Source organism: Pseudophryne corroboree, chromosome 5 (genome assembly GCF_028390025.1).
Source record: "Pseudophryne corroboree isolate aPseCor3 chromosome 5, aPseCor3.hap2, whole genome shotgun sequence".
NCBI lineage: Eukaryota > Metazoa > Chordata > Amphibia > Anura > Myobatrachidae > Pseudophryne > Pseudophryne corroboree.
In genome coordinates this window covers 144,029,925-144,042,586 of record NC_086448.1, presented here as the reverse complement: position 1 = coordinate 144,042,586, position 12,662 = coordinate 144,029,925, and the positions used below count along the sequence as shown (strand labels likewise).

Below are 12,662 nucleotides of genomic sequence, written 5' to 3'. Positions count from 1 at the left end.
GTCACTGAGCTCTTACAGCTGCCTCTGGCACAGCACGGATCTTACTAAACTCTGTACTTAGTGCAGTGTCGGGGCTAATAATCGCACAGCGTGCCCCCCACCCCATCAACCACAAAACCCCTCACCCCCCTGTATAGCATAAACACAGCTAATTCCCCTAACGCAAGAATTTCAGTTAGCCAGCAGATGTCAGCCATGTTTGTACACCCAAGTGAGGCCACTGTACACCCCCTGCTGGCGGCCACTGCGCAGGTGCAACAAATTCAAATTCCCTATCTCTATAACGGGGCATATTTTACTAAATTAAAAAAAACCTGTAACTTTCTGAAAAACCTTAACCCCAAAAGGCACTACACTGGGACATACTCTATCTAATAAAACAAACCCCAAGTCTTTATTTGTCCTCTATCTTGAGTTATGCCTTCCCAAAAAAATGCTCATTCACTATATGGGAAAACCATGTCAAAAAGCCATACAGGAAGTCGCAGAAAAAAAACTGACAGTTGAAACTTTAGGTTACTCCCAATTCCTAATTTTTTAATATTTTACCCTGAAATTTGGCATGCAGCACCGGGTGACGATTCTACGCATCCATGCCAAATTTCAGCTCAGTACGTCTAATCACTTTTGAGGTGTTGCCCCTCAAACACCATGCCCCCATCTCAGAAGTTCCCTATGGGAGAATTCCGTTTGTTCGATTCAGCCTTAATATAAGGGCACAACCGTGCCCTTATTATATAAGGGCACAACCGTGCCCTTATTATATATATATATATATATATATATATATATATATATATATATATATATATATATATATATATCTCTCTCTATCTATCTCTCTATCTCTCTATCTATCTATCTATCTATATATACATATACACACAAAATATTTACAAACAATAAGTATTCAATAAATTTTCAATCTCTGGGGATATTGGATTACAGTATGTGCAGGATGTTATTTAATTTTTTACACTGACAGACAGTTTAAGATGACCAGCCACAAGCCTAGTCGAATTATTCAGAAGAACTTACCCACATAAGCAGCATTTCTATGTGAGTCTGGATGGGGGGGGGGGGAGACGTCCTTGTGCTGAGCAGCAGCCGTTTCCCTCCAGTACCCGGAAGTCAGTGTGCACAGTTCAGGAGAGCTGGAGGGGGGGGGGGAGCAAAGCACACAGGGGGAGAGAGAGACTTTCAGACTGCCCAGCGCTGCCTACTGCGATTGTATTGTATATTAGCAGCGTTGCCTCCGGCAGGGAAGGAGCCAGGCGCAACGCTACCGATATACTGTACACTACAGCGGGCAGTTCTGCAGCTGGTGTTGGCCAATTAGTGTTGATGCAGATGATGCGCCCACAAAGCGAATGCGCTGTGTACTAAGCACCATCCGCCCACACCTAGTTACGGCCCTGGTCGAAGATCATCTTGCATTTCCATAACCGGCAGGATACATGCAACTTACAACATCGGCCAACTGCATACAGCATCGACACTGAGTCCAGCTCTGAATCAGGCCGTAAATTCAGAATAATACACCATGTACCACAGTTACAGTATACTTACCGTCTGTATCTGAGAAGCATCTGTGGCAAGCTTGGTTGTTAAAGCCCCAGTGTTGTGTTTTTTGTTATCAAACCATGATATTTCCTATAGGTAAAAGGAGATAACATGAGCAGAATACTCAGACAAGTATCAGCCGGCTGGCATGGGATTATAGAGGATAGCAGTTACCTGGCGAAGCATGGACTTGAATGCCATCTGCCTCAGCCGCATGGTGAGGACTTCACCTGATCTCCCAAACATGAAACCCTGTAATGAAGGAATGATACAATGTTACACAGATACATACTGTACACACTCTGACCATAATAACTGTTTGCAATCAAATCAGCATATATTTGTCTTCAGAATATTTTTATAACAATATTAATGTATCATTACATACAGCTCATAGAGTGTTTGCAGGGTATTATATATTATGGGCCTAATTTAGGTTTGTATGCAATGGTCAATTATCGGCAAACTGCGCATGTGCTGCAATCGCAATGCGCATGCGCCAGGGTGCCGCGTGAAGTCCCACTCGCATGGGTAACTGTCGCAGAGTAATTACATACAGTCCACTAATTTGTATGCAATTGCAATTCATCGTGCGATGAGTCTGGTGGGTGTGACTTTTTAATCTTGGGCTTCACTTGCTGACATTAGCAGCTCTGTAGCCTAGTGAGATGCAATTGCATTTGCGTACAGACATTAATTAGGCCATATGACGCAAAGACTTGCAGGTTCTAGGGTCATTAAAATATTTATCATTTACCTTTTTTGTTTAACACTAAACAAATTAGTCCTGTATCTGTTCTACTGGCTCACATGGGGTTATATTTATGAAGTGGGGGCATTTACAAGCCACCGCTACTCCACGGGTTTGGCCTGTATATTTAAAGGGGCATGAAAGTTACAGCAAAATATGCCAGGCTTTGCACGTTATGTTAGTGACACTATAAATGGTGTACCAGAAATATGCAGGATGAGACTGCTGCTGGACTGCACATACAGTAGCTTATGTTTTGTGTACATGGGGAAAAGGCTAATATGATTGGTAACCATGAAAGAAACAATTGCTTAATACTGCCAGCACTAGCTGCAACAGCTCTACTACTTCTCATACTGCCGCACACTGTGATTCCTAGCACCTAGCCTGAGCATCATCAGCTTCACTAGTGTTGTCCTGGGAATGTCATATACAGTATAATACCGGGAGGTATTCAGTATGCTGGCTTTCAGGATCCAGGCGGTCAGCATAATGACGCCGGTATCCCGACAGCCGGCATACCGACAACTATTCTCCCTCTTGGGGTGTCCACGACACCCCTGGAGGGAGAATAAATAGCCCACCGTGCCCACATCATGACGAGCGCAGCGAGCCCGCAAGAAGCTCTTTTGTGTTCGCCCCGCTGCCGGCATGCCGGCGTTCGGGATCCTGACACCATTATGCTGGGCGTCGGGATCCCAAGCGTCGGTATAACATAGACCCATAATACCGCAAGACACAGTGATAAAGTGTATGCGAGAAGGCTCAAGCTGCACATATACTGGGTAACACACACACACATAGCTCTCTGCACAGCACATGAAGGTATCACATGGCAGGTGGGCAGTCACTAGCTTGAGGCCCAAGGTTTAGGACCCTGTTTTCGCCAGAGCCCCCGTAGTAGGGCCCCAAGGTCTATACTCCTGCTTGATTGCCTATAAACTGCTCTGACTTAATGGGATGTATCAAACCTTCTAAAGAGAACAAACAGAGGTGTCGTCCATAGTAACCAATTAAATTCTAGCTATTTTTTATCAAGTACATTCTATAAAAACCAGATAGGTTGCTATTGGGAACTTAATCATTTGTCCTTTTTAGTAGGTTTGATACACCTCCCTCTGAAGCTGTAGTCAAGCAATATACCCACTGGAGGCCTGAGCTCCTCACCACCCCCAGGAAATGAGCTGTGGGCTACGTATTTGATTATATGTAACATGCTGGACACATGATAACTATTTGTACAGTAAAGTTTTACTGTTTCAAAAGGGTAATCTAACCAAGATGTAATATCGTAACCAAAATCCACAGTGTCTCCTGGAAGAAGCTAATACCACTTTTACACTGCCACTAAAAACCCAGGTTATTGCCATGATAACCCGGGAGTGGCTTGGTGTAAAAGGATTAACCCGAGTCCAGTTACCCAGGAATCCAACCCGGCTAGCTTGTATTCACTGTATAGAGAAGAGACGGTGCTTGGAGAACATTTCATCTCCAAGCGCTGCCTCCGCACATGTCGGCGGTGACATCACGAACCCAAAAAATGCCAGGTCAGGCCGCTGTATGAAAAGGGGTCTCTTGATGGGTCACAACCGGGAAGCATCTCTGTTCAGCTCCCGGGTGCGAGACGTCATTTTAGTAGAGAGGCAGTATTAGATATCTCCCTCTTCTAATTGTATCAGTGTGTCAGTCTCTTTAGTGCCCCACATGCTGGCTGCCCAGAATAGCCAATCCTGTACTCATGAGTCCTTAGTGGGACACAACAAGCTGCTTGTAATACACTGTAGGTGAATATTCTTTATTAGCACAAGGTCCCGTTTATTTTCTTATGTTTAACCTCCTAAATACCTACACATAAAATACATATAGAATTTTGTGTATACACAATATTTTTATGTAAGACAGTTAATTTACCTGAATAAAGTATGTAAAGAAAGAAGCCAAACCAATAATAGCAATTATAATGGAATAAAGGTTTATTTCATTTCGAATTAGCTCTGGATTATTAGTCCCAAAAATCTATAAAAGAAAAACAAAATGTTTTAAATTCGTATATTCTTAAATTAATTGTATAGCTGTGACATACTTGCCTACCTGACCCTCTCCATGAGGGAGAAAATGCTCTGTTTCTGGACTTTCCTGGTAATGTATGATTGCCATCACCTGTGGTGAAACAGCTTTCTTATCAATTAACTAGCTCACCACAGGTGATGGCAATCATACATTACCAGGAAAGTCCAGGAACAGAGCATTTTCTCCCTCATGGAGAGGGTCAGGTAGGCAAGTATGGTAATAAGTATCTGTGTTGTTGAACTACACATACCAGCATGTCTGACCACCGTTTTTTGCATGCCCTGATACCTGTACAGTGGTACGGCTTGCTGGCATGTTCAGTCCCACAACAACTGGAGGGATGCTTATTGCCTATACCTGCTATATGACCTCTAATCTCATGCTTTTGACCTTGCATTTCTGTGTTTGGGATATAACGAGTTTTATGGTAAGAACTTACCCTTGTTAAAACTCTTTCTGCGAGGTACACTGGGCTCCACAAGTCTGGACAATGGGGTGTAGAGTAGGACCTTGATCCGAGGCACCAACAGGCTCAAAGCTTTGACTGTTCCCAGAATGCACAGCACCGCCTCCTATATCACCCCGCCTCCCAGCACAGGAGCTCAGTTTAGTTAACCAGCCCAATGCAGTAGCAGGAAAAGAGATGACAACGGTTAGTAGCCACATACACCACACTCTCACGACAAGAGAAGTGTCAGCGGCTAATGCCATATCAACCCAAAGAAGCTAAGTGCGTCAGGGTGGGCACCTTGTGGAGCCCAGTGTACCTCGCAGAAAGAGTTTTAACAAGGGTAAGTTCTTACCATAAAACTTGTTTTCTGCTGCGGGGTACACTGGGCTCCACAAGTCTGGACAATGGGGATGTCCTAAAGCAGTTCCTTATGGGAGGGGACGCACTCTAGCGGGCACAAGAACCCGGCGTCCAAAGGAAGCATCCTAGGAAGCGGCAGTATTAAAGGCATAGAACCTTATGAATGTGTTCCCAGAGGACCACGTAGCCGCCTTGCACAATTGATCAAGGATCGCACCACGTTGGGCCGCCCAAGAAGGTTCAACAGACCGAGTTGAATGGGCTGTAATATGAACAGGAGCTGACAGACCAGCCTTCACATAAGAATGCGCAATCACCATTCTAATCCACCTGGCCAGGGTCTGCTTGTGAGCAGGCCAGCCACGTTTGTGAAATCCAAACAAAACAAAGAGAGAATCAGACTTGCGAATAGAAGCAGTTCTCTTCACATAGATACGGAGAGCCCATACCACATCCAAAGACCGCTCTTTGGGAGACAAATGCTGGAACCAGAATCTCCTGATTAAGGTGGAACGAAGAAACCACCTTAGGTAAATATCCGGGAGTCCTAAGTACCGCCCAGTCACGGTGAAAAATCAGATATGGGGAACTACAAGACAAGGCACCCAAATCCGACACTCTTCTAGCAGAGGCAATAGCCAGCAAGAACACCACCTTAAGGGAAAGCCACTTAAGGTCAGCTGAACCAAGAGGTTCAAATGGAGGCTCCTGCAACGCCTCCAAAACCATTGACAAGTCCCAAGGAGCCAAAGTTGGGACATAGGGAGGTTGGATACGCAACACACCCTGAGTGAAAGTATGAACATCAGGTAAAGTCGCAATTTCTCTCTGAAACCACACCGACAAGGCAGAAATATGAACCTTGAGGGAGGCCAGACGCAGGCCTAAATCTAGGCCCTGCTGTAGAAAAGCCAAAAGTTTGGCTGTACTAAACTTGGAAGCGTCATAATGGTTAGATGCACACCAAACAAAGTAGGAATGCCAGACCCGATGGTAAATCCGAGCAGAGGCCGGTTTCCGGGCCCGCAACATAGTTTTAATGACCTCTTCAGAAAAACCCTTAGCTCTTAAGATGGAAGCTTCAAGAGCCACGCCGTCAAAGACAGCCGGGCTAGGTCCTGGTAGACACAGGGGCCCTGAAAGAGGAGGTCTGGGCGTTGTGGAAGTAGAAGTGGACGCTCTGACGATAGGCCTTGCAGGTCTGAGAGCCAGTGCCGTCTGGGCCACGCCGGAGCTATGAGAAGCAGATTTCCTTTTTCTTGCTTGAACTTCCGAATTACCCTGGGCAGGAGTGACACCGGAGGGAACACGTACGGCAGCCGAAATTTCCACGGCACTGCCAGCACATCCATGAATGCTGCTTGAGGATCCTTTGTCCTTGCTCCGAAGACCGGAACCTTGTCATTGTGTCGAGATGCCATCAGATCCACATCGGGAAGACCCCACCTTTCCACGAGGAGTTGAAACACTTCTAGATGGAGGCCCCACTCGCCGGCATGCACGTCCTGACGACTGAGAAAGTCCGCTTCCCAATTCAGGACTCCCGGAATGAATATTGCCGATATTGCCGGTAGATGGCGTTCTGCCCAACGTAGAATCCATGCTTCCTTCATTGCCAAACGGCTTCGAGTGCCGCCTTAATGATTTATGTAAGCCACTGTGGTGGCGTTGTCCGACTGTACTTGAACAGGACGGTTCTGAATCAAATGCTGGGCTAGGTTCAACGCATTGAAGACCCCCCGCAATTCCAGAATGTTGATCGAGAGGAGAGATTCCTCCTTGGTCCACCGACCCTGCAAGGAGTGCTGCTCCAGCACCGCGCCCCAACCTCTTAGGCTGGCATCTGTCGTCAACAGGACCCAGTTGGATATCCAGAAGGGACGGACTCTGCACAATTGTCGGTCCTGGAGCCACCAGAGCAGCGACAGACGGACCTCCGGAGTCAAAGAGATCACTTGAGACCTGATCCGGTGAGGCAGGCCATCCAACTTGGCTAGAATCAGCTTCTGGAGGGTGCGAGAATGGAATTAAGCATATTCCACCATGTCGAATGCTGATACCATGAGGCCCAGCACCTGCATTGCTAAATGTATCGACACTTGCGGACGAGAAAGGAAGGAACGAATCCTGTCCTGAAGTTTCAGGACTTTCTCCTGAGACAAGAACAACCTCTGGTTGTGAGTGTCCAACAGCGCTCCCAGATGCACAATGCTCTGAGCAGAGACCAGGGAGGATTTCTTCCGGTTGATGAGACACCCGTGGGCTTGTAGAAACCGGACCGTCATATCCAGATGACACAGGAGAAGATCTGGGGAATTTGCCAGGATTAACAAGTCTTCCAGATACGGCAGTATCCTGACCCCTTGACGGCAGAGTATCACCGTCATCACCGCCATAACTTTGGTGAAGACTCGCGGAGCCATTGTTCAACCAAAAGGTAACGCCCAAAACTGGTAATGGAGGTTGCCAATAGCGAACCTCAGGTATTGCTGATGTGACACTGCTATAGGAATATGCAGGTAAGCATCCTGTATGTCCAGGTAGACCATGTAGTCCCCAGGTTCCAAGGCCAGAACTATAGAGCGAAGGGTTTCCATACGGAACTTGGAAACCTTCACAAACTTGTTCAGTGCCTTGAGGTTGAGAATGGGCCGGGAGGACCCATTCGGTTTCGGGGCTAGAAACAGCGGAGAATAGTACCCCCGGCCCCTCTGCGCAAGAGGCACCTGTACTACGACTCCTGTATACAGGAGGGTCTGTACCACCGAATGCAGAGTGTATGCCTTTGTCTGGTCTGACGGGACGTCTGTCTGGCAAAATCGATGAGGGGGTCGATTTTTGAAGGTATGGCGTAACCTCGAGTGACGACTTCCCGTACCCAGGCATCTGAAGTGGTCTTCAACCATTCCTGGGTATAACCTAGAAGCCGGCCCCCCACCCTGGGATCAGGGGGAGGACCGCCCCGTCATGCGGCAGGCTTATCGGTCTTGGCTGGCAAAGGAATTGTTCTATCAATAAGATAAAAAAGATCGGGCGCTTGTATGAGCTGTTGCTCAAAAAGCAGCTGCTATAAAATTGGGTAAGTCACCCCCAATGTACAAACAAAGAAAAACAGCTAGCAGCGCTATATATGTGTATTAAAAAGTTAAAAAAGAAGAAGGATTGAGTGCTAATATGTAATGTAATTTAATCAATAATGATCACTAACATGGTAACAAGATACAGATAAAATAAACCAATTGTTAAAAATATTACTAAAAATTGAGGGGTCACAATAAGGGCTGCCTGCTTGATGTGTAGTCCGTTCCTAATGAATATAGACCGGATAGTGCACAAATGAATGGTTGTCCCTGGACTGACAGCGCAGTCTAAGGTTTTTTTTTGATTATTTACCACAATTGGCCGCTGGTGGAAAGAGTCCCTTAAAGTTGTTATTGCGGGTCCTCACTGCATCGCGGTGTCTCCTTGTTTGCAGAAGAGTGGTAGTGGTTCTGTGGTAGAAAGTTCATGCAATCTTGAGCTTAAGCACAATGTCCAGTCCTGGTCCGGCCAATTGTGGTAATCAAAAAAAACCCTTAGACTGCGCTGTCTACCCGCTCAGCAGTCTGCAGAGGCGCTCTGTCCGCTCTGCTACTTGTGCTGCCGACTACACATCAAGCAGGCAGCCCTTATTGTGACCCCTCAATTTTTAGTAATATTTTTAACAATTGGTTTATTTTATCTGTATCTTGTTACCATGTTAGTGATCATTATTGATTAAATTACATTACATATTAGCACTCAATCCTTTTTTAACTTTTTAATACACATATATAGCGCTGCTAGCTGTTTTTCTTTGTTATCGGTCTTGGCTGCTGGCTGACGGGCAGCCCAGGCTCTTTTGGGCTTCGGCTTACCAGGTTTGGAAGTGCAGGCCTGCTTATGGTACGCCTGACCTTTTGCTTTACCTGAAGGACGAAAGGGGTGAAAGGACGTGCCTTTGGCCTTCGACACAGAAGGAGCTGTATTAGTCAGACAGGCAGTTTTGGCAGTAGCCAAGTCAGCCACTATCTTATTTAAGTCCTCCCCGAACAGAATATCCCCCTTGAAATGGAGTACCTCCAGGGTTTTTCTAGAGTCCAGATCCACAGACCAGGATCTCAGCCACAATATCCTGCGAGCCAGGACTGACGTAGTAGAGGCCTTGGCTGCTAGGATACCGGCATCTGAAGCCGCCTCTTTAATATAGCGAGAAGCTGTGACAATATATGACAAGCATTTTCTAGCATGGTCAGAGGAGGTTTCAGCTTCTAACTCCAAGGCCCATGCTTCAATAGCCTCTGCCGCCCATGTAGCTGCAATAGTGGGCCTTTGTGCAGTACCCATGAGGGTGTAAATCGCTTTTAGACAACCCTCGACACGTTTATCCGTAGGCTCTTTTAGTGACGTGACTGTAGTGACAGGTAGAGCTGAGGAAACCACCATCCTAGCCACATGTGAGTCTACTGGAGGAGGCGTTTCCCAATTCTTAGGCAGCTCTGGCGCGAGGGGATAACGAGCCAGCATCTTCTTTTGAGGCACAAACTTCGTACCCGGGCCTTGCCAAGGTTCCTGACGTATATCCACTAGGTGGTCAGAGTGAGGTAAAACTTGTTTAATCACCTTCTGACGCTTGAACCTATCTGGTTTCTTAGGAGGAACTGATGGCTCGGGATCATCCGTAATCTGCAGAATTAATTTAATAGCCTCCAAACGATCAGGAACATCCACATGTGAACTACCCTCTCCATCAGTCGTATCTGAGTCAGAACCTGACTCAGTATCTGACCTGTGGGGTCAGTGTATGTGCTGTCTTCATCAGACGAGGTGTCAGTGACAGCAGTGGATTGTGAGGAGACGAGCGCTCGCTTAGAGGACATCTTGGACTTAGGCGAGCGATGGTCAGACTTTTTAGTAGTCAGGGACTGGTTCAACTTCTTTAATTGAGCAGATAAATCGTCCGCCCACGGCAGGTTAGCTGCAGGGACCACATACGGTTGTACCGGCATTGGGGGTCCAATAGGGGGTGTTAGTTTATGAACTAGCATATGCAGAAGCAGGGGCGTCGGAATGGGGGGGGGCAAGGGGCAGCTTGCCCCCCCAAATATGACAGAGGCGCAGGGGAGCGCTTGGCTCCGGCGCTACCCGCTCAGCAGTCTGCAGAGGCGCTCTGTCCGCTCTGCTACTTGTGCTGCCGGCTACCACTGCGCCGCCTGACACACTGCATGACAAGCAGCGGCGCCGGCAGCACAGGGATGGGAGCCCCGCTGTTAGATCGTGTGACTCACTGTGTGAGAGCACGGAACAGCAGCAGCAGGGGAAGTCCCTGTAACTCTCAGTCTCACTGCGGTGCCGAGCATCAGTCTCCTCCCTGATCTTAGCAACAGGGTCAGAAGAGCATGTGCCGAGCTGTGATTGGAGGAGCTCGGCACATGCTGATTAGAAGAGCCCCTGATTGGCAGAGCGGTCACATGCTCCTCTGACCCCTGCTGGAACACGGAGTGAGGATCTCACAGACTCAGAGAAAGCACCTGGGCATATTATATGAGAACAGGGAAATCTCTCTCTAAAGGTTGCTTCTTATACAGGTTTGCAGGCAGTCTGTGTCTTGTTGGTTGAATCTAGAGGGGACTCCGGGGGCATGAGAAAAGACTGGGAATGCAGAGGGAAGTGTGAGATAGAGGGGCTGGGGGAAATAGGAACTTTGAGGGTGCAAATAAAGGAAACTGAGGAAAGAGATAAGGGGGTCAAGGTGAGTGCAGCTGGAAAGGCAGAGGAGTAGGGAAACCCTTAACTAGGTCATCAGAGCTACACATCAGAGTGTGCCCTGCAGAAGGTGCACAACTGTGCATTACAGTGTCAGCTCCCAGATAGACTTTACAGTGCATTACAGAAGTATACAGTACTTAATACCGTGTGCTGTAATGTGAATTTCGGCTCATTCAGGGCCAGATGTACTAAGCTTGAAAAGTGATAAATATCACTGTGATAAAGCACCAGCCAATCGGCTCCTAACTGCCATGTCACAGGCTGAGTTTCAAAAATGACAGTTAGGAGCCGATTGGCTGTTGCTTTATCACAGTGATATTTATCACTTTTCAAGCTTAGTACATCTGGCCCTCAGTGTGCTACAATGTGAATTTCGGCTCAGTGTGCTAGAATGTGAATTTCGGCTCATACCGTGTGCTACAAGGTGAATTTCGGCTCATTCAATGTGCTAGAATGTGAATTTCGGCACATACCGTGTGCTACAATGTGAATTTCGGCTCATTCAGCGTGCTAGAATGTGAATTTCGGCTCATTCAGCGTGCTAGAATGTGAATTTCGGCTCATTCAGCGTGCTAGAATGTGAATTTCGGCTCATTCAGCGTGCTAGAATGTGAATTTCGGCTCATTCAGCGTGCTACAATGTGAATTTCGGCTCACTCAGTGTGCTACAACGTGAATTTCGGCTCATTCAGTGTGCTACAATGTGAATTTCGGCTCATTCAGTGTGCTAGAATGTGAATTTCGGCTCATTCAGTGTGCTAGAATGTGAATTTCGGCTCTTTTCGGCTCATTCAGCGTGCTAGAATGTGAATTTCGGCTCATTCAGCGTGCTACAATCTGAATTTCGGCTCATTCAGCGTGCTAGAATGTGAATTTCGTCTCATTCAGCGTGCTAGAATGTGAATTTTGGCTCAGTGTGCTACAATGTGAATTTCGGCTCACTCAGTGTGCTACAATGTGAATTTCAGCTCATTCAGTGTGCTAGAATGTGAATTTCGGCTCATTCAGCGTGCTAGAATGTGAATTTCGGCTCATTCAGCCTGCTAGAATGTGAATTTCGGCTCATTCAGCCTGCTAGAATGTGAATTTCGGCTCATTCAGTGTGCTAGAATGTGAATATTTCGGCTCATTCAGTGTGCTAGAATGTGAATATTTCGGCTCATTCAGTGTGCTAGAATGTGAATTTCGGCTCATTCAGCGTGCTAGAATGTGAATTCCGGCTCATTCAGTGTGCTACAATGTGAATTTCGGCTCATTCAGCGTGCTACAATGTGAATTTCGGCTCATTCAGCGTGCTAGAATGTGAATTTCGGCTCATTCAGCGTGCTATAATGTGAATTTCTGCTCATACTGTGTGCTATAATGTGAATTTCAGCTCATTCGGTGTGCTATAATGTGAATTTCTGCTCATACCGTGTGCTATAATGTGTATTTCGGCTCCTATCGTGTGCTACAATGTGAAAGGAGCACCAGTACTAGATAGTATAAGGGATAAAACTACACTGAAGGACACGCCCCCTGTTGAGTGGCCACGCCCCCTTTTCCAGAGCGCGCCGGCTGTCTCTCCTTCATAGTTGCATTACGGGGAGGAGGCGTGGCTATGGTCCCAGGATGTCCCAGCCTAGCCACGCCTCCTCCCAGTAATGCATCTGTGAAGGAGAGACAGCCGGCGGTGGCTAG

The 12,662-nt window shown here is 47.0% G+C and overlaps 1 protein-coding gene across 2 annotated transcripts in view; it reads right to left on the bottom strand.

The window, feature by feature from the left end:
- The window catches only part of LOC134927392 (ATP-binding cassette sub-family B member 5-like), a 382,371-nt gene that overhangs the window by 118,039 nt on the left and 251,670 nt on the right, over positions 1 to 12,662 (bottom strand). For both annotated transcript variants that reach the window (XM_063921771.1, XM_063921772.1), the window contains exons 18-20: positions 4,226 to 4,330; positions 1,738 to 1,815; positions 1,570 to 1,653 (exon numbers count right to left, since the gene is read on the bottom strand). In XM_063921771.1, coding sequence (XP_063777841.1) covers positions 1,570 to 1,653; positions 1,738 to 1,815; positions 4,226 to 4,330 — 267 coding nt within the window. The remainder of the gene's footprint in view (positions 1 to 1,569; positions 1,654 to 1,737; positions 1,816 to 4,225; positions 4,331 to 12,662) is intronic.